Raw genomic sequence first — 27893 nt, 5'->3', positions numbered from 1 at the left:
AGTTAATCACCCTAGGGAAGGCAGTGAAGAGGCTAGTGAAACTGAAAGAGATCTAATCTTAGAGACTGAAGCTCAGGAATATTGATTAGAAGAAAGAATTTTTTAAAGAAACTTCTTTTTTCACCTTTGGAAGTTATTTCGAATGTTGATTTATTTGATTCACTATTTTTGAGCTAAGCTGCAATTTGAATGCCTATTGATCAAAAAATATTTTCTAAATGCCTTACTATCAGGTATTGATAAATATAGGCACATATGATTGCTTTGTGAAGATCGAAAGCATGTGATTTAAGATAGATATACTCTGTTTTGTGAACGTTGTTTGTACAATGTGCGTGGGACTTGAAATAATGTTGATGATGTAAAAATACTGTAATATAGTTGGGCTAATGGGATTTCTAAGTGAAAAATGAAACTGTGTGATTGCCAAGAGAAACTGTTATCAAAACCAAAGTCGTTCCCTCCTGGCGAGTCTGACGCTCCACCAGAAGTAGTTGTCTCACAAAGTAAGGTCTATTTGCAGCAAACAGGAGACCATGCGGAATCATTTCCAGAGTCATGGCTCTTCCTGAGCAAAGGGAAGCAGGGACATTTGATGCGGGGTCGGTGAGCCAAGGAGTCGAAAGAAAGATTTCTTAGACTCTTAAGATCTGGCAGTAGTGCTCTTTTATTTAGAGAATAGTGTAGCATGGGGACAGGACCCATGGGCAGTCAGAGCTTCTGCTGCCCCGAGTTGAGGGTTAGAGCTAAATTTAAGGCATAGGTATATGATTCATCTCTTTACAAGACAAAGGAAAGAACATGAAAAAAAGTTAAAATGGTATCAGTGCAGGTGGGGTCTGGTCATTGGGTGATCCCATGACTTTTAGACAAGAATCAAATCGGATTAAGTAAAGGTTAGAAAGGTTAGACGCCACCACCCTAAACCAGTTACATGAGATTGCCAGACAGCAACCAACTTAAGTTCTTGCCTTCCCCATTAAGAGCTTCTAGGGACAAGGTCATCTCTCCTCTTCTTCCTGGTACAGAGAGGGAGGCACGTTTTACAGGTAGAGATTTACCTTACAAATGTAAATGTGTCCCAAGAAGGGCAAGTTCCATTCCCCAGAGCCTCCTTCCCTGTCCCAGCCCATCAAAAGCAATCAGCCCAAAACAATCCTGATGCCAAAGAGACATATCCTGGGGTGGCCAATTTCAGGTCCCTACAAGGTCATCCCCCCTTCCTTCACAAACGCAAATGTCTCAAAAGGGCAAGCAAATTTCCAGTCCTCGGAGCCTGCTTCTCATCTGCAGTTTTAAAAGTAACCAGCCTAAAAATCCTCATCAGTAGCCATTCCAATGGGTGTGAGGTGGTATCTCAACGAGGTTTTGATTTGCATTTCGCCAGTGATTAGTGATATTGAGCATCTTTTTATTTTTAATTCTAATTAATCGATTAATATCAATTAATTTAGAAAAAATACAAAATTTTTGTCTACATAAAAATGAGGAAAAGAAAACCACCTTTAATCACACGAGCATAGATAACTACCTCTAACATTTTGGTGAGATTTCATCCAGACTATTTTCTACATACTCAAAAAAATGCAAATAAATGGGAACTTACTGTACTTACTGTATTTTAACCATGTTTTAAACTAAATATCAGTGTTAACACTTTCATTTTAATAAGTATTTATGTACAGTAAGATTTGAAATGACTGCAGAGTATTTTTTTAATACGAATTTGTTATACTCAATTTGACCAAAGTCCTATTGTTGAGCACTTATGTTGTTTTTAAATTTGGGGCATTATTAATAGCCCATAGTTCTTTTCTATTGGGAGGACAGGAAATATCTTTAAAAATATTAACAAATGTTCACTGTCTCCCCCGCAAAAAAATGTTAGGAGCCTTCCACATCTTAAATCATTCCACATTTTAAATCATCACATAGGATTTGTGTTCTTTTGTCTTTTGTTATTGCTATTTCAACAGTTGGGTCTATTACTTGTCACTAATGTCTCTGGTTTGTTTTAGTCTCATGTTTCCCAAATGCCTATAGATTTAGATTCCTACTCTTTTATTTCTTGCCTAGAAGTTGAATGGGTGTGGTTAGGTCTCTAATAATTTTTGAAAGAAAAGTTTTAGTTAACTGGTGGGGATAAAAGTCTCCTTGCAGGAACTGTCAGCATTTTAAGAAATTGGAAGGTAAAGCAATCATGTTGAGTGTACTTTATAAATATCCCATGTCTTTTCTTCACCCATCCCACCCCAATCCCATCACAGGTATTCATCATCTCTTACACAGGTTATTAAAATAGTCCTGTTTCTACTGTCACTCTCTAACTCCCACCCTGCATTAGTAAGGTTGGCTATGTTGACAAAAAAAATAGACCTTCAAAGTTCAGCGGCTTAAAGAACAATAAGTTCATTTCTCATCTCCTTCCAGAGTAGGTTTATTACTGAACCAAAGTGGGTTCGCTTCCTGGAGAGTTAAAATCAGACTCTCTACCAGAAGTAGTTGCCACACAAAGTAAGGCTTATTTTCAGCAAATAGGAGACTATGTGGAATCATTTCCAAAGTCATGGCTGTCCCCGTGAGCACGGGACAGCAGGGGCCTTTTACTTAGGATGGGGAAGGACTATTCAAAAAAGAGAGGTGGGTGTTGTCTTGCGCAGGCTCAGTTCGCTCATCTGCGCAGGCGCTACTCTTATGTTGGGGCTCAGTCTGGTTCAGGGTGGTTGTTGATTGCATCTCTTATAACAGAAAAAGAAAAAAGCTATTTAGAGAAACAGTTAAATGCTTCTGAAACCTCCTAGGGGCAATTAGTCAGTGACGGGTTTCCAAGCCAGCAAGTGACTCTCTTCCATATACTGATTCAGCCATCCAAACTCCTTCCGTCTTGTGTCTCTGCCATCTGTTCAGACATTTTTCCTCATTTGTACGATTGGGGCAGGGTCACCATGTCCATATTTCAGCTGGTGAAAAGAGAAAGTAGAAAAAGGTTCAGCCTGGTGCTTGCGTGGGAGTGGAGCACACCACTTCCATCTCACATTCCTTTGGATAGAACATTCTGACATGGCCATACCTAACTTAAGAGAGGCTGGAAATGGAGGCTAGCTGCATGCTCAGCAAGAAAAGAAGACTGGATTTTGATAGACAGCACTCAGTCTCTGCCACACCCTCTCAGCCTCCACACTGCTGTGAGTGCTAGCTATGTGAGTACCAAATCTGATCATGTCATTCCCCTGCTGAAAAAAATATGCAATGGTTTTCTATTATCCAGCAACAAATATCTTTATTGAGCTCTTACTATGTGCTGAATACTATAGATACAAAGATAAGGAAAGTAAAGATTCTGTATTTGTCCTCCTGGAGCTTAGAGAGGAGCTAACATCCTGGGGATCGTACACAGTTCTTCCTTCTTTCTCACTCCTACACCCAATCCATCATGGAGACCTGTGGATTCTACCTGCATCCAAAGTACTGCTCTGCACTCCTCGTCCCTTGCATCCCACTAGTGTCACTGCTCTAGATATTTTTTTAAATCCTAAATTACGTAGCTCCAGGGTTTATGGAAGGCTTTATCAAATGAGCCGTGAATGTGCAGAGTGTGGAGGGAAATGAAGTGTTTAATTTTAACTAATTTGTTGACATTATCTATTTTTATGTTTAGTCTCACTCTACTCTTGCTTGAAGGTGTGAGGGCAAACCTTTTCCAGGAATGCTTTTGGACCCCTTTTCCTCTGTGGAATGACTAGCTTCATTATCTGCGCTGGTGGTCCATGAGGTTTTCTCTCATAGTCTAACAACAAACTTCCTTTAATCTGAGTCGCTTGAATGGCTTTCTGCTCCTAGGTACCAAAAGATTCTTCAGTTAGAATTTGTTTTATTTTTGAAAAGCGTATTTAACATTTAACATGGCTATTGCAGGGTCCTAGGTGTTTGGGGGTTACCATGTCATCCTGCATGGACAGTCCTTTGGCACTGGCTGGTGTCCAGTCTGAAGAGCAAGACATCTGCATTATTTTTCTATTGCTTTTGTGACAAATTACCATAAAAATGGTGGCTTGAAACAAGCCCCATGTATTATCTCACAGCTCTGTGGGTCAGGAGTCTGAAATTGTCAAAAACTTAAAAAATAATTTTTACAAGTACATGTAACTGTGAACTACAATTAACCTGATTTGTTCTAGTTGTGGAACTGAATCATAACGTCAGTCTGAAGTAAGGAAGACAGGATAGCGTTGTAAGTGGAAAGACCTCTACCCCTAGCAATATCTCTGACTAGTTGTGTGAGCTTGGTTAAGTTACTTAACCTCTCCTAGCAATATGTAATAGATTGCTGTAGAATAGTAATAATACCTAAGTCATAGACTTGTTATAAGATTACCTGAGAGTGCTTATAACAAAGTGTATGAAAAATTGCTTGGCATAAAGTAAGTGATCAATAAATGTTAAATAAATAAATATATTTGTTAAATAAAAGAGATGAAGCAGCTGCTTATTCCATTAAGATACAACTCTTTTTAGCTTTTAAAACAGTGAAATGCACAGACCTTAAGGATATGGTTTGACGAGCTTTGACAAATATATGTCCCTGTGTAACCCACATCCTAATCAAGGGAGAGACCTTTTCGGTTACCCTAAAAGTAAAACCGGTGGACAGTTAGCCATTAATGATTAGGTACCTAGTAACTAAGGATGTTTAGGTGGTTATTCACTGTAGCTTGTAGTTTTTCATGTGCCCACGGTTAGCTGTGCTGCTCAGACAGTGTATTGTCTGACTCCCATTGGGTTCCTCATAGATAACATCCCTGATGCTTGGGTTACCACAATAACAGATGCTTGAGTTGTTTTTCAGGAACTGAGTTGACCCCTGTTGGGTTCAGATCCAAGACCACCAGTCCACCACCTGGGCCTGTGCGGGTGTCTGATAGGTGAACTCCTGACGTCACGGAGCCAAAAACTCCACCCTCAGATCATATTAACACCACCATTTTGTGAACACATATCCTATGAAGAGCCATGAAGCATGACTACACTTGCTCCGATCATCAATTACCTCACTTCTCCTTACCTGTCATCATCTATCCCCATGTTTCAGACACCCTGACCCTCTACCCCATAAATTTTCAGAGAGGTGGATTTGAGATTTGTTCTCCATCTCCTCACTTGGATACCTTGTGAATAAACTCTTTCTCTGTAGCAAATTTGTCCTCTTGGTGATTGGCTTATTGTGTGATGAGCAAAACAAACCTGATTTGGTAACAGAAGTTCCTTCGTGTCCTTTTCAAGTCACTCCTTCCTTCCTACCCTACAAGAGGTAAGCACTGTTCAGCCTCTAAAAAGCAGTTTGGCCTATACTTGAAATTCATGTAAGTGGAACCATACAGTATGTATCTTTAGTATCTGGCTTCTTTTGATCAAAATAATGTCTGTGAGATTTATCCATGTTGTTGTGTATTTCAGTTGTTCATTCCTTTATCTTGCCAAGCAGTATGAACATATCACAATGCATTTATTCATTCTCCTATTGATGGATATCTGGGTTATTTCCAGTTATGAATAAAGCTGCTATGAGCATTCTTGAACAAAATTTCTTGTGAATGTAAGTTTTCATTTCTCTTGTGTAAATATCAAGGAGTGGAATTTCTGGGTCATATGGTAAATATATGTTAAACTTGATAAGAAACTGAAGAACAGTTTTCAAAAGCTGGCATACCATTTTAGAGCCCTACCACCAAAATATAAGAATTCTTTTTACACCACTTCCTTGCCACCATTTAACGCTGTCATGATATGTGACAGTGAAGGAAACCAGAATATGTCACCCCAAATATGCCACTCTGGCATATAATTATTTTGAATTAAAGGCACTTCAGAAACAGCAAGTGCAGGAACGACAGTCTGACCTTCCTTTTTATTCCTGAAGGTATGAGATAAAACTCACATGTGAAAGGTACTCTTCCTGTATCAGGAAGAAGGAAGACTTTCTTTTCATTTTTTTTTTTTTTTTGAGGAAGAGTAGCCCTGAGCTAACATCTGCTGCCAATCCTCCTCTTTTTGCTGAGGAAGACTGGCCCTGAGCTAACATCCATGCCCATCTTCCTCTACTTAATATGTGGGATGCCTGCCACAGCATGGCCTGTCAAGTGGTGCCATGTTAGCATCCAGCATCCGAACCGGCGAACCCAGGGCCACCGAAGTGGAATGTGCGCACTTAACCCCTGTGCCACCGGGCCAGCCCCTGAGCTCAGAGAGGGCACCAGAGGAATCTGCAATCCATTGGTGTCCTCTCATATGGTTACCTTCCCGCAGTTTGCTGACCTTGGAAGTCTACGACTGCTTTCTTTTGTTCTTCCATTTCTCTACAGATTTATTTATTTATTTATTTATTTATTTATTTATATTATTTTGGTGAGGGAGATTGACCCTGAGCTAACGACTGTTGCCAATATTCCTCTTTTTTGCTTGAGGAAGATTGTCTCTGAGCTAACATTTGCGCCAATCTTCCTCCACTTCGTATGTGGGATGCCTCCACAGCATGGCTTGATGAGCAGTGTGTAGGTCTGTGCCCAGGATCTCAACCTGTGAACCCGAGGCTGCCGAAAAGGAACACACAAACCCAACCACCATGCCATCAGGCCAGCCCTCTCTACAAATGTATTGCTCTTTGTTGAAGATACTATACAAGCTGGAATTCAAGGCTGCCATTTTGAGTTACCTGTTGTGTAGATTTCTCTCCCATGATGGGCAGCGCGTGTGTTAATAGGCTGGTTTTCTCTTGTTAATCTGTCTTTTGGTTATAGAGCCCCAGCTGAAATCCTAAGGTGGACGGAGGTAAGGTTTTGCCTCCTTCACAACAAGGACTGTGCCCAATCCTCAATTCTCTCTCCCTCTCCCCATTTTATCCTCACAATGACCCAATGAAATAGGCACTAATATCACCCAAATTTTATAGACAAGGAAACTGAAGTACAGAAATATAAACTAACTTGCCCAAGGTCACACAATTCTCAAACCGTGGTGCAGGGGATTTGACCTGGTAGCCTGCCTCCAGCACTGCTCTCTCTCTCAGTAGTTACTGCCTTTCCAGGTGTAGCCGATGTAGGGAGAGAGCTACAAGAGATCTTGTTGCAATATTTTATATATAATCTACTTTACATAATCATTCTTAGTACAAATGGAAAGAGTTGGCCTAAATGGATGATTTTATGAATTTGGCACCTGTGCCCTTGGTTCCTCCTAAACTTCCTGGTTATTTTTCAAAGCCTTGAACACTGAGGTGTATTTTTCCATCCTGGGTCGTGGAGCTGATCCCAAAGGAGGAAGGAGGATTGAAGAACAGCCTTGTTGCATTAGGGCAAGGCGACAACACTCTTAGGTCTTCTCTCAACTCTGAACACCTAACTTACTGCTTTACAAAAAAAGTAGCTTCTGTATCCATAGGAAATATCTGTGAACCATTTGCTACAGACAAGTTAGCTTTCTTATTTTGTAATTATTAGTCCTGGCAATCATATTTCATCCAAAAAGAATAAGTGGAAAAGGAAAAACATGAATTTAAAATTTTTCTAGTTTTAGACTGCAGCTGATATAAATGTGCATGTATTTGTGAGGGTATGAATGTGTATTTATTTATTTAAATATATTTTGCTCGAAGATTTTCTTTGTCCTTTCCTGTACTCTGTGAAGATAAATAAGAGCATTTGTCTTTTCTGTTATCTGAGGTACACACTGAAAATAGAATCAAAATTTAGGATTTAGATTTAGCAATAGTAAAATTAAAAAGTCTATTAAAATTCACAAATTACAAGGATGATATTTTTACAAGGCCTCAGAAGGTCTGAGAAAATCTTATATTTCACAATAAAATCAATTTGTTTTGCGCGAGTATTCAAATGGAAACTTTTTAATTCCCAAATGTGTTTTTGTACAATAGTATAATTAATTGTGATAATTATATTATAAGGGTAAATTTATATGCGTGTAGGAGATGGTAGTGGGAGGCCCACATAGAAATTATGAAAAGGGAAATAACACTCCATCTTTTAGAGTTAAAGTACAAAAACAATATATACTGGTTTCAAGTAGGGATATGTCACTTAAAAAGAAAGACAAGCTTCTAGGATTGCAAGGCTGAAGCTCAATTGAATTTATTTTTATAGCTAAAGAAAGAATGTGTTGAGTAGAAGAGGAATTGATTGGCCTTTTAAACAAAGGAAAAGGGAAATCCCTGAAGAAAATCTTGGCTGTGCTCGTTCAACACTGCTCAGGGGAAGAAACTTCCTTGGAAACCTTCAGAAATCATTTTCCAGGTGGCAGATCTAACCCAGTTTTGAAAGTGGGCGCATCAGGTCTCTCACTAGGAATGGTTCAGGTTATTTAACTTATTCCCTTTGCTCCATTTCAATGTCCACCCTTCAACCTTGGGGTCATCATTTTTTTCTTCCCCTGAAGTTGTGCCCCTAAGGAGACGATGTGCTAGGCTTATTACCCTGAGTATTCTGGTCTCTGCAGCAGGTGTGTTTTTATCATGAATCCAAACATTGCCGCTCAGCCTTTATGCGCTAGCCCCTTTGAGCTTGTTACTGTGAACTTAGGGAAAGCCTGCCCAAGCTAACTTTTAAGCCTTCAGGGGGAGGAGTCACACCCTGCAGGCACTCTAGTAAAGTTAGCAAGGTAGTAATGGCACAAATTACTAGCATTTTCCCCCCAAAGACCTCTGCATCATTGAGCACAGATTTCTTTCGAGACGTCAACAATGCAGTTGCTGCTCATTTCAAGAATCTATTGAGATAACATGAAATAATATTTACAGAGAGCTTTTCTCTCCTAGAAAAGAAAAAAGACTGATATTTGTTAATTTACAGAATCAAATTAATAGGAACACACATAATTTTGTTCTGCTCTTATAAAATATCTTTCTACCTTGCAGATGGAATGAACTCTCATGATGAAAAGGAAAGCCATATCTCTAAAATTGTTTTAAAAATTAGATAAAGATAAAATTGATGAAATATTCAAACGCTTAAACTATTTTTTTTTAAAAACACAGTGAATTCAGTTATTTGGGAGGCAAGTCTTTGAAAACCATTTAAATGTTTTGAAACGAACAGATGAGGAATATCAAAGTCAAACTATTTTGCCATTGCTATGTAGAAATTTTATTTTAAAAATATGTATTATAAATATACCTAGGGATAATATAAAAATCTGAATCTCATGTAATAAATCATGCTCTGTGTGAGACCCTACAATAGATTTGTTTACTGGAGAAAAAGTAAATTTGTCAGAAGCTACATGGAAGTGCAATGGTAATTTTAGGTAAAATGAAAGAGGTGATGATAATGTTAACTAACATTTAAAATTAATGTCCCCTTGGGGCCAGCCCTGTGGCCAAATGGTTAAGTTCCTCGGCTTTCCCTTGCCAGGGTTTTGCTGGTTCGGATCCTGGGCACGGACATCACACTGCTCATCAGGCCGTGCTGAAGTGGCATCCAACATAGCACAACTAGAAGGACCTACAACTAGAATATACAACTATGTACTTGGGGCCTTTGGGGAGAAGACGAAGAAGGAGAAAAAAAGAAGATCGGCAACAGATGTTAGTTCAGGTGCCCATCTTTAAACAAATAAATAAATAAAATTAATGTCCCCTTTGTGTCTCTGAAATTTGGTCTTTCCAATAGTCCTTCTTCACAGGGGAGACACCTAAAGCCTAGAGAGGGTAAGTAAGGTCCTCAGAGTTACAATGCCAAAAAGTAGTGAAACAGGGATTCCAACTCAGACGGCTTATCTCCGAAGTTTGTTCTCTCAATCACTACAGCATGTTGCAGAAAAATTGATGCTTATTTCAAAATGCAGCCATTCGAACCCATATTTCATTAGTGTTACATAAGAGGAGAAATTCTAGGTAAACAATGGTTGACTGAGCTGTCAAACACAGCTAAAATTTCAAGTAGGAACTTGAATACTCTCTGACAGCCCTTGATGACTGTTGCTAACTCAGTTCCACTCTTTACATTGAATAGTACAAACAAATATTTCTAAAGTAGGTTTGAAGTCAGAAATCTCAAATGCATTTGCCTACCTGTCCTTATTTTCCCCTCCGCAGCCTCGCCAGGGCATTGGGGAATTCTATTCTAATCTGTGTTCCACAAGATATTAATTCCATGGAAATGTTGGGCTAAATGAAAATAAAATGTATTTCTTTATTCAAAATTTCTCAGAGTCTTGGGGCTGGCCTGGTGGCACAGTAGTTAAGTTCTTGTGCTCTGCTTCTGCGACCCGGGGTTTGATGGTTGGCATCCTGGGCACGGACATATGCACTGCTTATCAAGCCATGCTGTGGGAGGCGTCCCACATATAAAATAGAGGAAGCTGGGCACAGAAGTTAGCTTAGGGCTAGTCTTCCTCAGCAAAAAGTGGAGGATGGGTGGCGGATGTTAGCTCAGGGCTATCTTCCTCAAAAAAAAGAAAAATTTCTCAGAGCCTTTAAATTGATAATACAAACTCTAAGAGGGCAACAAACTATGCAGCATTTCCTAAATTTATTTAACCATGTAACTGTACTTGCTGAAAATGAGCATGTTGGGGTCTACTGTTCCCCCAAACATTCTGTTGAGAGCTGCCCTAAGTCAATTTTTCAGGCACAGCTAGAAGGTTCTTTTTGGTAGATTAGTGTAGCCTCTAGTAGTTAGAGTGGATGAGAACTGACTCTTCCTCCTCAACCTTGTTGCCAGGTTGTAAGGAAAGCAAGTGTGGGACAAAATTATGAGACATTTGCTAAACCGAAATTTATTTATTTATTTATTTTAATTGAGGTTACCTAACAGTATATAAATTTCAGGTGTACATCATTATATTTTGACTTCTGAGTAGATTACATTATGTTCACCACCCACAAACTAATTATCACCCGTCACCACACACATGTGGCCTATCACCACATCTCGCTCCTCCCTCCCTTCTTTCCCTCTGGGAACCACCAATCTATTCTTTGTATCTATGTGTTTGTTGTTGTTTTTATCTTCTACTTATGAGTGAAATGATACGGTATTTGACTTTCTCCATCTGACTTATTTTGCTTAGCATAATACACTCAAGGTCCATCCACGTTGTTGCAAATGGCAAGATTTCATCTTTTCTAATGGCTGAGTAGTATTCCGTTGCGTATATATACCACATCTTCTTTATCCATTTATCCACTGATGAGCACTCAGATTGTTTCCAAGTCTTGGCTATTGTGAATAATGCTGCAACGAACATAGGTTGCGTGTATCTTTATGCATTCATGTTTTCGTGTTCTTTGGATAAATCCCCAGAAGTGGAAATGCTGGATCATACGGTATTTCCATTTTTAATTTTTGAGGAATCTCCATACTGTTTTCCACAGTGTCTGTACCAGTGTGCATTCCCACCAGAAGCGTATGAGAGTTCTCTTTTCTCCACGTCCTCTCCAACACTTTTTATTTCTTGTCTTGTTAATTATAGCTATTCAGGTGGGCATGAGGTGATATCTCATCACAGTTTTGATTTGCATTTCCCTAATAATTAATGATGTTGAACACCTTTTCATGTGTCTGAGAAGTTTATTATTAATAAAGTGTAAAACAATTAATATGATCTCAATAAAATCCAGATCTCTGCCCTTTTAAATGCTTTGGTCACAGCCTGCATGAAAGATTCATTCAAGACAGAACTATGAATACAGGCAGATCTAGTTAAACTTGTGGTCAGCATGAGGCAATCAGAGAGAGTGCCCATGACTGGACTCGAAATCTTTCAGAGATCAAGTCTCAAGTGCCAGCCCTAAGCTTACTGGCCAGAGGGCTTGCTAGATGTTTATTCCTTATTTAAAGAATAGCAGAGATTGTCTTAAAATATTTCCTCCAAGCCAAAAAGCTTGAATAATATTAATTTCACCAATGCAGTAAAATCAACTAGTACGCATTTATATCATATTGTCTATACTGAATTATCTTAAAGACATTTTAGCCATCATTATACACACATATACACATTGGGAAATGTTGGAGGAACAGATAACATCAGCTACCTTAGTTTGTGTCTTAGAGCAGCGTGGCCAGTGGTGTGAAATTATGGGAGCGGGAGGGGAAATATCTACATCATAAAATAACGTTGCTGAAAGGTGGTCCACGAAGCAGGCATCAGAATCACCTGAAGTTCTTGTTCAATATAAAGATTCTTGGGCCTTACCTCAGACCTGCTGAATCAGTTTGCATTTTTAACAGTACGTCAAATGATTATCACGCACACCAAGATCTGAGAGCCATCGGCACTGAAAATAAGTTATAAACCTTCCAGAAGTGGCTTCAGAATTTTTTTTCCTGGGGTTGGCCTGGTGGCGCAGCGGTTAAGTGTGCATGTTCCACTTCTCGGCAGCCTGGGGTTCACCGGTTGGGATCCCTGGTGTGGACATGGCGCCGCTTGGCAAGCCGTGCTGTGATAGGTGTCCCACATATAACGTAGAGGAAGATGGGCATTGATGTTAGCTCAGGGACAGTCTTCCTCAGCAAAAAGAGGAGGATTGGCAGTAGTTAGCTCAGGGCTAATCTTCCTCAAAAAAAAAAAAGAAAGAAAAAGAATTTTTTTTCCTGCTCTACTTTTGGAGGTGTTTTGTCTCTGAAAAGCTTCTTGTGCAAAAAAAAAGAGAATATAATTAAAGTGAAGATCTTAAAAAATTTTAAAGGATCATCTACTGGTAGGTAAACCAATGTGATTGAAGAAGTCACGACACTTGTCCTTTCCTGATCGTTGGCACCACAGGTGATATCCACAAGATTTAATAACTGATATGGCAATGGGCACCAACCAACCGGAATTGATACCTCCAGCTTGCAGGACCAGTGAACTGGCACTTTCTTGGGCCTGTACACATCAGCCCACAAATGACAATCTCCACAGCTGGCATACAGATTTTTGCATAATGAAGAGAGGTAGGGTGCCATTTATTTCCTCTTCTTTTTAACTTTCAGGTTTTGTTGTTTTTATCAGACTTGCTGTGTACTGATGGTTGGGTTGGATACAGAGCGGTGTGCCTGAGCCAGCTCTTTATTGGCTCCGGAAAGCTGGTTGTTGGCATCTCTTCCTAACTCTATGTTCAGTGATATTACATTGTTGCTTGAAATCCATCACGGTGGGAATGTTTATATGATGGTAAATGCTACAAGTCAGCCTCCCTCCCAGAGCTGGTTGTTAAATATTTAACAGTACACAACTGGAGAGACATTATTATTTTTTTCACCACCACCACAAAATATATATATAAATATATATCTCTCTCTAATATATATATATTTTTCACCACCACTACAAAATATATATAAATATATATCTAATTATATACATAAATATGTATTTTTCACCACCACCACATAATATACATATATTTATATATATATATTTTGTGATGGTGAAAAAATACATATTTCATGTATATAATTAGATATAATATAAAATTCATTATTTTAACTGTTTTTAAGTGTACTGTTGAGTGGCATTAAGAACATTCACACTGTTGTACAACCATCACACCTATTCATCATCCTAAACGGAAACTCTCTCCCCATTAAATAATAAGTCCCCAGCCCCTGCTAACCTCTGTTCTACCTTGTGTCTCTATGAACTTGCCAGTTCTAGGTAACTCTACAAGGGGAATCAATATTGGTCCTCTTGTGTCTGACTTCTTTTAGCATAATGTTTTCAAGATGCATCCATGTTGTAGCATGTTTCAGAATTTCATTCCTTTGTAAGGCGGAATAATACTCCGTTGTATGTATATATCACATTTTGTTTATCTATTCATATGTTGATGGACATTTGGGTTGTTTCTACCTGTACAACTTTATTATAGGGCATAATTTACAAGCAACAAAATTGTACATTTTTAGGTATACATTTTGATTCTTTTCGAAAAATGTACATACTCACGCAACCACCGCCACAACCAAGATACGGAATAGTCCCACCACTCTGGAAAGTTTCTTCTTTCACCTCTGTGGTCAATATGACTCAAAGCCCCTGTCTCAGGCAACTACTGATCTGATTTCCATCAATATAGATTGGTTTTGCCTGATCTAGAACTGCATATAGACAGAATCATACAGTATTGTATTTGTTTTGGGCCTGGCTTTTTTTACTCAGTATTGTATTCATTTTTACTTGACTTTTTATTGTTTTTGGGATTCAGGTAGGTTGTTGTATGTATCAATGAGTCATTCCTTTTTATTGCTGAGCAGCATTCCATTGTCAAGAACTGTGAAAAATCTGAGATTTTATTCTACTTGATAGCTAACAAGTTAGCCTGCTGCAGGTTCATGGCAGAGGATAGAAACTTCTGGGTCAGAGGCAAGTCTTCATCGCTCATGGCACAGCAGGCAGCATGAACTTTATGCCTCTGCCACTTCCCCAAAGCCCCAAGTCCCATGGAGGTGATTCAGACAGGTCTGTATGGATGCTACACACAGTAAATTTGAGTGATAGCCGGGGGGTCCCAAGCTTAGGAAACCCCAATCTTTTACAAGAGGCTGCAGGGAACTCTGACCGTTTGTCCGGGAGGGAGACATTATCTTTATTATACCGGACAGGAGAAAACTTGCCCTCTGCTCCAGATGGAGAAAATATCTCTATCTTCCAAGCGTATCTGCTACCCAAGAATGCTTACAAAGATTATCTTGAGCGAAGCTGTCAGTGCCTCTGTTCACAAGATGTGTAGAGACGCAAAAGACCCACGGAAAATCATTTTCCAATATCTATTATAGGAAGACATTTGTTTACCATTCTCCTATTGATGGACATGTGGGTGGTTTGTGCTTTTGGCTATTATAAATAAAGCAGATATGAACATTCTTGTATAATTCTTTTTGTATGTGCTTTCATTTCTCTTGAGTGAATACCTACGAGTACAATTGCTAGGTCATAGTAAGTATATATAACACAGTTAAAAAATTCCTTATTTTCCAAAACAGTCATAGCATGTTTACTCCTACCACTAATGTGCGAGTGTTCCAGGTGCTCCTCCTACTTGCCAGCCAACGTCAACGTTTCACCATGCTCTATTATTATTATTATCATTATTATTTATTTCTCTCTCTGTTTCTTGCTATATCCCCAAATTCTTAGAGTAAGTGCAGACATAACACCCTCTTACCCCTAAATATTTCTCTTTCATTTTTTTTTTAAAGATTGGCACCTCAGCTAACAACTGTTGCTAATCTTTTTTTTTTCCTGCTTTTTCTCCCCAAATTCCCCCAGTACATAGTTACATATTTTAGTCGTGGGTCCTCTTAGTTGTGGCATGTGGGACACCGCCTCAGCATGGCCTGATGAGCAGTGCCATGTCCGTGCCCTGGATCTGAACCAGCGAAACCCTGGGTGCCAAAGCAGAGCGTGTGAACTTAACCACTCGGCCACGGGGCCGGCCCCTCTGTGTGTTTCTTAAAAGCAGACTTTTCTCATATATAACCACAGTGCAATTTTTAACATCAGGAAATTAATATTGATACGATACTATTATCTAACCTATAACTCTCGTTCAGAATTCACCAGCTTTGCCCATAAGATCCTTTATAGTAAAAGAAAATCTGGGATCACATGTTGTATTCAGTAGTAATGGTCCTTTAGATTCTTAACAGAGTGATTTGCCTTAGTTTTTATTTTGTGTTAGGAGCAGAAGGCCTTGCAAAGCTAACCTCTCTCCCCCTTTTTAAGGATTATGATCCCCCATTTAGTCTTTATTTTTAATATATTAACTAATTCATTATACAAGGTAATACATTCACATGGTTTAAAAGGCACAAAGTATTCAGAGGGAAAAACTTTCCTTTCTCCCCACCTCCCAGCCTCCCAACTGCCTCCCTGAAAGCAATGTTTCTAGCTTCCTGTCTGTCCCTCCAGAGGTATTTTATGCACATAAAAGCGAAAATGTAAAACATTATCCTCCAACCCCCAGCCCCAGTACACATGGTTAAGCTTCCTTATGGAAGGGAGTAAGTTCCTCATAATCAGAAGGGGTTCCATAGCGTTCTTGACTTCTGGGTATTTTCTGAATCTATTGACATCCATGTCAATAGTAAGAAAATCTAATCTCCATTATTTTAGTTAATTTTATGCCTCAAAAATCTTCCTTCCAAACTTAGTTGGTTTCAAGCTTGACTTCTACTTGCAGGTGAGCTACGCCTCACTGCCAGCTCCCATTCTGTCTACTATTTACTGTAGGGATTTTTCTATTGAAAAAAAAATCTGGTGACTTCCAAAGTAAGAATTCATAAGCATTTCCCTAACTGGCTGTGTATGCACACTTTTTTGCACAAATCTGCTCGCTACTGTTTGCTGAGCACTTGAGAGGAGGAGCTAGTTGTCTTTTAAAGCAAGTAGGTAATCTGGCAGTGACTAGAAAAGGGATTACGGTAAACCAGTTTCCTCTTTCAAATTAAATTGACCTTATCCAGATTAAGGAGCTATTGCTACTTGCCTCTACTTTTCTGTCTCCTCCAATAGATAATTAGGGGGCAGGGAGCGTCACTGAGAGAAATGCAGAAGACTGTCACATATCAGGGGCTCTGTCCATGTGCACTGAACAGAAGAATAAACAAGTTTATCTACCCAGGCGATTCGAAACTTTTTCTTCTTGCACTTGAGTTACTTGCAAGAAAGATTCTAGAGAGCTGAACAAAATGAGGATCATATCTAATTTCTGGAGGAAGACCTTGTTTAAAGCTCTAGACTAGGAGCCTCTGGGGTCAGTGCTGGTGATTTAGGGAAGATTTGCCTTATATTCCAAGAATGGCAAAGCCTCAAAGGCCTTGGCAGTGTAGACCCAGAGAGTCTTTCTGCTTGGCCATGGGCGTGACTGCTGTATTTTCCAGATCCAAATTTAGGATATATAACCCGAAAAGAAAATTTCCCCTTGACATGTGAATTTATTTATAATTTACAATATAATATAATAAGCAATTTAATAACTATGTACAATAGCATAATAATTATATACATAATATTTATAGGTTTATTCATTATAAGGTATAAAAAATACGGTCCAGGAACTCTCCTTACTCTCTCGTGAGTCTACTACCTTTTGTTTTTACTAGTGAATCTACTGGGGTTTTTTTAGATGATTATATTATAGAAAATTTCACACACAAAAATGGAGAACAAATCCCCATATTCCTATCCTCCAGCTGCAATAGTTATCAGCTCGTGGACAAACTTGTTTTGTCTCTGCCCCACCTATCCTCCCTCCCTGCAGGCATAGTTGAAGCAAATCCCAGACCATCACTTCAGATCAGCATTTCATCCATAAATACTTCGGTATATTTTAAACATAATTACAATTCCTTTATCATTATCCATGATTCCTTAATATTATCAAATATCTACTGTTCATATTTCCCTGATTGCCATATATATATAATTCATAATTTCTTTGTTTGAATCAGGACCCTTGGAGAGTCCATACATTAGAATTGGTTGGTACATCGTTTAAAATTTTCTTAATCTATGACTTCCTACTCAATCTCTTCTTACTTCTTCAAAATAATTGTTTTTAAAGAAACCAAGTTGTCTTGTTGAGTTTCCTACATTCCGACTGCGCTGACTGCACAGCCGTGGTGTAGTTAATATGTTCCTCTGCCCTTAATTTCCATAAATTGGTAGTTAGATCTAGGCTTGATCAGATTCATTTTTGAATTTTTTGGTAAGAGTTTTTAGAAAGATAGTATTATGTACTCTAATAATAAGGTACATAATTTCTGTTTCACTCTCTGTGATTTAAGCAGCTATTGATGATCATTGCCTAGATCCATTTGTTTACTAAAGTTTGCAGAATGGTGATATTTTAATTCTATTGCTCCTTCCTCACTTATTAGCTGGAATATTTCTACAAAAAGAAAATTTTTCTGAGCAACTGTTTGGTCCAAGTTTTCCACTGAAGATTTCCCCATATCCTTAAATATTCCTGTTTTTAACGGTTTTAGTGTCTCTTAAGGATTTTTCCAAACTTGATATACTCATTCTCTCTGTTGGAGATTTAGACTTTCTGATTTTTCAATCTGTAAAAGATGATGGGGTCACCATTCTTGTACATTTCTTATAAATAAATCCATATTGACATATCTGGTTATTCCTTTGGAATAGATTCCTAGCAGTGGAAGGCCAAGGCATAAAAAGTTTTGTAGTTTCTTCCTGCATATTCAAAAGTGTCTTCCTGAAAAGCAGCAGTTTATTCCCTCCACCAATGAGGTTGCCTCTTCTCCTATATATCCTTACCATTCACACATATTTAATGTATTTGTATTCCATGTTTTATATTAAATGTAAATCATAACAATTGAATTAGGAATGCACCTACTATAAATACAGTAAGAAAAGTCAAGGCTTGTTATTTTATTTTGCAGACTGCAAAGAAGTAAGGAAAAGCAATTGCTCAGATATGAGAACATAAAAAATTAATCTTAGAATCTCAACACCGTGGTGAACTATTGAACTACTTAGTGGGCCTCATGTCTATTCACCTATTGTTTTCCGGAACTAGTGATAATTATAGAGTAGCTTTGTGTGTGCGTGTAATTTATTGTTCTAAATTTTTCAAAGTAATATTAAAAAAAGTAAATTTCTGACTATAAACGTTACATGCTAATTGCAAAATGCTGCACTAAGGGATAGTATCTTAGAAATAATCCCCCAGGCTCTGCAACTGCCATGTCGTAATTCTGAAGTTTTCTTTAGTTGACTATAGTTCTTTAGTTGACTATAATATATATATATAATAATAAGTTTCTTTAGTTGACTATAATAATAGGTATAATAATAAAGGGTTTCGTCGTTTTTCTTTCCTTGTAAATTCAGGGGTTTTGAGATCTGGATTCAGAATTTAACTTTGGAGTTTATTAGATATGTACATCCTTGTGCGTTAGTTTCCTCAAGGCTGGTATTCAACTGGGAGGCGCTGGGTGGCTATTTGGGGAGTTTACAGCTGGCCGCTGTGCTGATAGTTTGGTGCTGAGCTGTATCAGTTGTTAAGCCTTTTGAGCATCATCCTTGGGGACATGAATATCAATTTGTAAGTTGCGCCTTCTGACTTTCATTGTGGGTTCAAGGATGCTTATCTGAATCCCAACAGAGCCCCTTTATTCACTCTCTAGCTGTGGAAATTGTCAAACTTTTCCTGCTTAGCAGAATTGGTGAGAGAGGCAAAGTGACACCCACGTGTGAGAAGATATTTGCAGGGACTATGAATACATGTAGGATCTGCAAGGTGGCATTTATCCTGTGCAATGATCATGTGACTTTTACAAAAAAATTTGTGAAAGGATGTCCTTCTTTACGTAAGTTGGTCTGTTTGCTTTTTTAACTTTTTTAGGAAACAAAATTGGAAAGTTTACTGCTTAGAATGGGTCTTCTTCAGAACTTCGTAATGGAACTTATAGGTGTGTTATTACAGGGTGTGTTAATGTCTCAAGTTTGGGGACATGGTCAAGTAGGCATGCTTGGACAAATAATGCCTGATTCCACTTATATGAAGTATCTGAAATACTCTTAAAGAAGCAGAAAATAGAATGGTGGTTGCTAGGGGACACGGGGAGTTGATGTTCAATGGATGTAAAATTATAGTTATGCAAGATGAGTGAGTTCTAGAGATCTGCTGAACAACATAGCAGTGCCTATTGTTAGCAATAGAGTGTTGTGCACTTAAAAACTTGTTAAGAGGGTAGATCTCATGTTAAGTGTTCTTGCCACAGAAGAAAAAAAATTCTTTTAAAGCAAAGGGACACAAGGAAACTTTTGGAGGTGATGGATATGTTTATTACCTTGATTGTGGTGATGGGAACATGGGTGCATGCATCTGTTAAAACTCATCAAGTTGTATACATTAAATATGTGCAGTTTTTTGTGTATCAATTATATCTTAGTAAAGCTGTAAAAAAAAATCAACGCTTGTAAAAACTGGTGAAATCCAAATATGATCTGTACTCGAGTTAATAGTGTCATACCAACTTCAATTTCCTGGTTTTGACAACGTACTATGTTAAAAAAACCAATGCTTAATGTTAGGGTGTTTAATATTTTATTTTACTTTTTGATAACCATCGTTTCAATCATCTCTTTATGCTATTTACTCGCCCCTTTTTCCTTCTGGTCCTTTCAGATACAGTAATAACTGTCCAACCTGTGATTTTTCATGTCTTTCTCCATGTTTACATGATCACATGCAAATATACGTATATATTGATGTTTACATTCTTGGTTTACTTTTTAACAATGTGATTAGATTACATATACTTCCATGTGGGTTGTTTTTCTTACTTGAAAATACATTGGGAAAAATCTCTTCAAACTAACTGGTAAAGATGGAACTTGGTCCTTTTTGTGTATGTGTGTGAGTGTGAGGAAGATTGTTGCTGAGGTAACATCTGTGCCAATCTCCCTCTACTTTTTAGGAATTTATAGAGGCCAATTTTCTCCTTTAAATGGCTCATCAATTGTCCTAACAGCATTTATTATCAAATCTATCTTTCCCTACTGATTTTGTGTAGAATACTTTTTTGTTTGTTTTTAAAGATTGGCACCTGAGCTAACATTTGTTGCCAATTTTCTTTTTCTTCTTCTTTTTCTTTTCCCCAAAGCCCCCCAGTACATAGTTGTATACTCCAGTTGCAGGTCCTTCCAGTTGTGCCATGTGGGATGCTGCCTCAGCATGGCTTGATGAGCGGTGACATGTCTGCAGCCAGAATCCAAACTGGCAAAAACTTAGGCTGCCAAAAGGGAGTGCACGGACCCAATCACTCGGCCACAGGGCCGACCCCTAGAATACTTTTTGATATGTAGAACTTTAAAATTTTTATATAGTCAAACTTATCAATAATCTTTTTCTTCATGATTTTTTCCTTTGCTCTTATCCTTTCCACCTGGAAGTCAGAAGAATAATCATGTGTATTTTCCTTCTTTGCTTTTGTACTATACCATGTTGCCTCACTTAGGACAATTTTCAAACTTCTAAAAAATTGAGGAGCCAGCCTGGTGGCAGACCAGCTAAGTTTGCGTGCACCGCTTTGGCAGCCTGGGGTTCGCTGGTTCTGATCCTGGGTGCAGACCTAGCACTGCTTATCAAGCCATGCTGTGGCAGGCATCCCATACATAAAACAGAGGAAGATGGGCACAGACGTTAGCTCAGGGCCAGTTCTCCTCAGGACAAAGAGGAGGATTGGCAGCGAATGTTAGTTCAGGGCTAATCTTCCTCAAAAAAAAAAAAAAAAAATTGAGACCCATTGTAAGAACGTATTTTGCTTTGTCAATGAATATACATACACACGTTTATATAAAATTAAAACAAAATTCACAAAGCTGTATTTGTGGCAGAGATTTTTTCTACTTCCAGAAGATTCCTTGCATTTCTCAGCTCCTATACAGTTAGATACGATCTGAGTTCTGGCCAGAGGAATGTAAACAGAAGTGTTGTTTGCAACTTCCAAGAAGTGTCCTCAAATGGAGGGACCAGTCCTTCTCCTTCCCTTCCTTTTACTTGCTGACTGAAATGTGGGCCTGATGGCTGGAGTTAGAGCAGCCAACCTGAATCATGAGGTAACCCAGCAACGATAGAGAAACAGCAGCCTGTGTGTGAGGACTTCCTGGAGCAGAGGCACCTCATGCCCAGACTGCCTACATCTTGACTCTAATGTGAGAAAGTAAATTGTTATTTTGTGTTCTACTGTTACTCCACCCAAACTTAATTCTTATAAATACATCTTCTGTAGTTTACGCCAATTTATAGTTCCATCAACAAAATATGAGAGTACTGCTTCTCTACAGTGTCACCGATAGGAAAGTTGTCAAACTTTTGGATTTTGATAATCTTAAAAGTGAGAAAAATGATCTTACGTTTATGTAAGGGTGATTGATATTTCTTTTTTTGTTAACTGTCTGGAAGTAAATATTTTTCTATCAAGTACTGGGACCTTTTTTTCTTTGATTCTAGGAGTTCTTCGTACATTAGGAAAATTAATCCTTTACCTGTGATATGAGTTGCAAATATTTTTTGAAAGTTTGTCTCATCTTTTGAATTTACTTTTCTTTTTTCCTTTTTTTGGTCATGCAGAAGATTTCTACAAGTTTTGGGAAAAGGTCGTAATCAAACATTTATTCCTTTTTTTCTGGCATTTAAATTTTAAGTCCTACTAGAAGTCCAAAATCATGAAATAATTCACTCATTTTGTTTTTGGGGACTTTTATGGATTTGTTTTTTAAATTTATATCTTTGAATGTAATATGTGAAGTATGAACCCAATTTTATCTTTTTCCAAACGGCTCCCTGTTTGTGCAAACCACTTATCTTTACACCATTGGTATGAGATGTTGTCTTTATCATGCACTAAATTCTTATATTTATTTGGTTCTATTTCTAGACTTTGTATTTTGTTCCATTGGTTTGTCTATTCATACGCCAAAACCACATTTTGAATTATTGAGGTTTTATAATATGTTTCCATAACTAATTGGGCTAGTTTCCCTCATTGCTTTTCTTTTTCAAAATTTTCTTGGCTTAATTTTTCATATACAAATTTTAATAAGCTTACGTAGGTCTAGAAGAAAACCCTGTTGACATATTTATTGGGATCTCATTCAACTTACCAATTAATTTAGGGGAGAATTGACATCTTTAGGATGTTGAGCATTCTAATCTAATTTCTTATTCAGTCCTAGGAATTACATCTGTTTTGATTTGATTGCTATTGTAAACGGGGCCTCCCTTTCCATCCTGTCATCTCATTATTGTTTGTGTTTGTGAAGTCTATTGATTTCTGGATGTTAATTTTATATTGCCTCCCCCTTTCTGAATTCTCTTATTGTTTGTAGTAGCTTTTCAGTTGGTATTTTTTCAGGTATGCAATCTTATCTTCCTCAATTCCAATCCTTACGTCTTGGACTGATTTTGTAGTGTAGCGCTGGTTGTATTCCTGGCTCCTAGCTAGGCTCCCTCCTTCCTGTCTTTCTTTCAAGACTGGATAGGCAGCTTTCCCGGTCATCCTGGGTTACTCAATATTCTCCCAATAAATTCCATTTAACTTAAAGTCATTACTGGTTTCCTGTTACTTTATCTAAGAAACAAGACTAAAAGTTTCATTTTGCACAAATAGGGCTCAATGTTATATCATCAATAGTGATATCTGCTGCCATTTATTGAGGGCTTATGGTGTGCCAGGCAGTATGCCAAGCAATTTGCATATATCAATCAATTCCTAGAGAATGCGCTTTGAATTTTTGTCCCTGGTTTTAGTACGAAATTTGAGCTCATCCTTTTCAGCTTTCTTCAAAGAGTCTCTGCTTTTTGTGTTCGTAGTAGCAGCTCTAAAATGTGAAGTAAGAGCCAGTTTAATAGGTTTATGCTTTTATTATTTGTCTTGACATTATAAAATCAAGTTTATTAATTAGTAGGATTTCAATTTTTTTTTTTTTTTTTGCAGTGGTACCCTATTTTCAAAGCAAATATTAACTGGAAGTCCAGTATAAAAAAACAGAGAAGCTGCAAAAGTTAGATAGATACTGAGGTAATGTTGCTTAAACAAGAATTTCGTGATGCTTCTGAGTATCAAAGAAAAAAGAGAGAATGTTCAGATGGTGAAATATAGACACTTCTGGACACAGATCTTGGTGGCTGTTACAGGTTGAATTGCGTCCCTCTGAAAAGATATGTTGAAGTCCTAACCCCTCGCACAAATGAGGTGACCTCATTTGGAAATAAGGTCTTTGCAGATGTAATCAAGTTAAAATGAGGTCATTAGGGTAGGCCCCAACATGACTGACGGCCTTAGAAAAAGAGGAAATCTGGACACAGACACAGACACACAGAGGGGAGACGATGGGAAGGCACAGAGAAAATGCCATCTACAAGCCAAGAAACAGCTAAGGCTACCGGAAGCTAAGACAGGGGCATGGAACAAATTCTCCCTTCGAACTCTCAGCAGGAACCAACCTGGCCAACACCTTGCTTTCAGACTTCTGGTCTCCAGAACTGAGAGCCAGTAAATCGCTGTTGTTCAAGCCACGTAGTTTGCGTCCCTTTGCTACAGTAGCCCCAGGAAACTAATACAGTGGTTTATGTGGCCAATTGGACACTGGTTTGGAGGCAGAATATCCTACAGATTCTAGAATGCGTGTTCACTGTACATCTTTTTCTGGCATGGGTCAAGGATCTCGATTAATTATATGCTTGTTATTTATCAAAGGTCTATTCTGGCTCAGCTAAGCAGACAGTCCTCGTAATTACGGAGTCCATCACTTAGAGTTGGGAAAAGCCTATCTTTATGTACATACTTTTCATCTCTCAAACCAGAGGTTGTAAACTGGCGATCTGCTCATAAGTCTTTTGTTTGGCCCACACAGTATTTTAAAATAGGAAAAAAATGTACTTGCTCATCAATATTTAAAGTCAGATTTCTTATAAACATTTCTGGATTCCTGTTTTTCTCTTGAAAATGAGATTATCATTCCCTCATGGCAACAGTTGGCTGTTGCTAAAGACCCGGCTGCTTCCTTTAGCCAGGCTGCCAGCACTCCAGTCAGCCACATCACCACCAGGCCCACTTTGCCAGAGGCAAAGAAGCAAGGGTGGCTGGAGCAAGAGTGGAGAAGGAGAAAGTGGTGGGAAGAGTGCCCAGAGGTTAAACAGTGATCCTGACACGGCCTGGACCATGATGGGAGCAAAGGAGGTGGTGTTAAGTGATGAAAGTCAGGACGTGTTTGAAGGTAGAATCAACAGAATCTCCTGATAGAGCAGATGCGAGATACGAAAGAAACGAGCCAGGCCAAATCCTCAAAGGTTTTGGGTTGAATAAACGGAAGGATAGAGTTGCTATTTGAGATGAAGAGGCTGTAGGAAGAGTAGATTTCAGGGGGGAAATCAGGAGTTCCATTTCACACATGTTGACCTTGAGATGTACAGTGGACGTCCGACGGAAATGTTGAATAAGCTGTTAGATAAGAGTCTGAAGTTCAGGGGATCTGTCTGACTGGCAACAAACCTCTCCTCTTCTGATCCAGTCTCATAACTTTTAACACCATATAATGCCGATGACTCCCAAATGTTTATGTCTACGGGAGATTGAAGGCAGATTCTGGTAGCACGGCTGTCTTGCCAGAGAAGGGAGAGGTGAGTATCTGGGTCTGCCTCTTTCTCTCTGATCGTAGACTAGGCATGGTCTTAGTGCTTGGTTCTCCCTCAAACTCAGACGTCACTGCTCTGAATCTCTACTCAGTAAACGGAGGCTCTTACTGTTGTTACCTTTAGTCTTATATCTGGTAAGTTGTAGAGACAAATTTGAAACAAGGTCTAAAATGCATACCTGGGGCTCTTTCCTGACGCCACCTGCCAGTCTTTGGCAAGTCTATCTTTCAAAGACCTATTTTCCTTGCCTTCTCATGCCCTTTCCTGGCATTTTAATTTCTGCCTTAATTTCCCTGGGCCCACTTAATTTCAGTAGCAGGAATCTTAGTGCGGAGAAACTGAAATATTAGGGAAAATCTTCGCCTAAGACTTTCAGGCTCCAGCTACCAGGTGTATTTTGTCCTCTGTCAAGTAATTCTTAACTGGTCCATCCAGGTTAACGTCCCAGGAATTCTTCGGTCCTTGCAGTCTCAAACTTTTCTCTTTCTCAGTTCAGTTCAGCTCACACTCTCCTTTGAATGTGGCTCCAGGTCTGAAGAACCGCGGTCTACCGGGGGCAAAAAAGCATGCTCTCACCTTGCCGTAACCGGGACGACACCCCGCGAAGAGCGCACCCGAAAAGCTGAGGGTTGAACCTCGGCCCCAGCTTTGTCCCAGGATCCGGTACTCTCCTCCCTCCGCCCCCGGAGCGCAGGGGGCTTCCGGCGCGGCCCCTCCCCCGGGGGCGGGGCCTACGGCTCCGGCTCCCGCCTCCCGGGCTGCGCGCGGCTGCGGGCCGCGGTCACGTGAGCGCGGCGCGGTGGAGGAGGGGCCCTGATTTCCGGGCGGCGGAAGGAGACGCGGCCGCGTGAGGACGAGGCGATTTGAAAACACGCTCCGGGAGCGGGAGGCTGCGGCCGGAGCGCGCGCCCTTGCCCCGCGGGCTTCCGCTCGCACGTTCTTCCCCCACCCCGCGGCGCCCGGGCCCCGCCGGGCCTCAGGTGAGCGGCGCCGCCCGTTGGGCCTGGCCCTCCCGGGGCGCGGGACGGCGCGCGGGGCCGTCGTCCCCTGTCCGCGGCCCAGGCGGGCAGGGCCGCGGGGCCGGTGTGAGCCCCGGAGCCGGGCGGGGCGCCCGCGGGCGTTCCGCGCGCCGCGAGGACGGGCGGCTGCGCGCGGTTGCGGGGCCGGGGGAGGGAGTTTTAGGCCGGCGCGCGGGGCTCGGCCCGCGTCCCTGCTGGGGTGTTGACCGCCGTCCCCGCCGGGACGATCGTTTCTCCAGACGCACGGGTCCTGCAGGACGAGGCCCGGGGCGCGGGCGGCCGGCCCCTCGTCGGCCCTCTCGCCGTCCGGAGCGGAGCGGGCCCGTCGGCTCTCGGGGCGCCCCTACCCGGGGTATTTCCCTTCGGGGGCTGGCGTCGCCGTCGGCCCCTTCAGGACCGAGTTTGGAGGAACTCGTGAGCGTAAGAGATGGAGAGCGCTTTAGTCAAGGCAGAGGGCAGGGTGCCTCCTTCTTGACTTTTTGGGGGAAACGAAGTTGGAAATTAGGGTCATGAGGTGGCAAACTGGAACTCGGCTCGGTCGAAATCCTGATGCGTGAGGATCTGCGTTTTGTTGAAATTAGAAGACCTGCGGTTGGAATGTGTGACATTCAGTTTGAAAACTTTTGGGGCTCACCGGTGCAGGAGGTCCAGGGGTGTGAGCGTTCAGCCCCTGAGGCTGGAGTGCTACGTTCTCTGCAGTTCCGGCTCCTGTAAAAGTGGCCGAGTCGGACTGTTTGATTCGCTGCGTTCTGAAAATCTTTAAGTGAAAATAACAGAAATTGCTACTAGGCTGCTGAGTTCCTAGTATGAAAATGTTCTCTGTGTACCATTAAGTAATCTTAGCCAACTTTAAAAGTCAAGGAAGGGCCATCAGTCCTCTTCATTTTCCTAACGGTAGGAAAATATTACAAAGTGATGGATAATATGGCATAAGCTTAACAGCAGCCTGTGTTGGACGCCCATCAGGTAGTTAGTGGCGACAGGTAGCCGGAGGATTGCGGGCGCGGGGTTAATTCATTTGATTTTTCTGAACGTCTTGTACGTTTATTTTCATCTCTGGTACTACCTGGTAATAAAATTGTAGGAAAAGCTCACAAGTGTGCTTGCTTAATTGATGAAAACCATTTTTGTATTAAAAGAGGCCAGGTAAGTATTAGGGCCTTCTTGTTAGGTTTTAACCATTTTTTAGACTAGAATAACTAGAGGTGTGGGTGGGATGAAAATAGGGGATTGGGATAAGTGAAATAAAGCAAGCCACTCAGTTCTCCAATCCTCGCCTCAATTCCGGTGCGCAGAGCTCAGTCCTGTGTATGATCCCTCTTCAACTCCGTGTAAAGGAGCTTTCTGAGCCACATCTTTAAGATGGGTTCAGTACCACCTTCCTCACATGGTTTTGTGAGAATTGAATGCTGATGTACATAATGCATTTAGTATCATGCTACGTATCTACCGGTTCTGAGTTTTCAGGAAAATATACATTTGTGCTTACAGCATAGGTATTTAACAGTGTGCTAGGCACCTGTCTGAGTATTTTACAAATATGAACTCGCTCCTCATTCACCCTACTTCATAACAAATGTATGAAGTAAATGTTATGATCCTGTTTTTTAGATAAAAACTGAGGCACAGTGGTTAACTGCAGCTAGAAAGTGGCAGAATCTGGATAAGAACCTAATCAGTTTGGGTCTGGAATCTGCTATTAACTG

General features: G+C 40.0%; 2 protein-coding genes across 11 annotated transcripts in view; one reads left to right on the top strand and one right to left on the bottom strand.

Annotated features, from left to right (window-relative positions):
* Window positions 1-649: 649 nt before the first annotated feature.
* The window catches only part of INVS (inversin), a 223785-nt gene continuing 196541 nt past the window's right edge, over window positions 650-27893 (bottom strand). The window contains exon 15 of the mRNA XM_070595260.1: window positions 650-2960. Within this exon, the coding sequence (XP_070451361.1) occupies window positions 2957-2960 (4 nt within the window). The 3' untranslated portion in view covers window positions 650-2956. The remainder of the gene's footprint in view (window positions 2961-27893) is intronic.
* The window catches only part of TEX10 (testis expressed 10), a 56129-nt gene continuing 54124 nt past the window's right edge, over window positions 25889-27893 (top strand). For 2 of the 10 annotated variants that reach the window (XM_070595267.1, XM_070595261.1), the window contains exon 1: window positions 25889-26148. The gene's annotated coding sequence lies outside the window, so the exon portion shown is untranslated. Of the gene's footprint in view, window positions 26149-26203; window positions 27082-27893 lie in introns of those variants that run through there. The other 8 variants (XM_070595269.1, XM_070595264.1, XM_070595268.1 and 5 more) reach the window with 6 other exon arrangements.

This window comes from Equus przewalskii, chromosome 26, assembly GCF_037783145.1.
Source record: "Equus przewalskii isolate Varuska chromosome 26, EquPr2, whole genome shotgun sequence".
Taxonomy (NCBI): Eukaryota; Metazoa; Chordata; class Mammalia; order Perissodactyla; family Equidae; genus Equus; species Equus przewalskii.
Note: the sequence above shows the minus strand (reverse complement) of the source record. Positions and strands in the feature narration are given on the sequence as shown.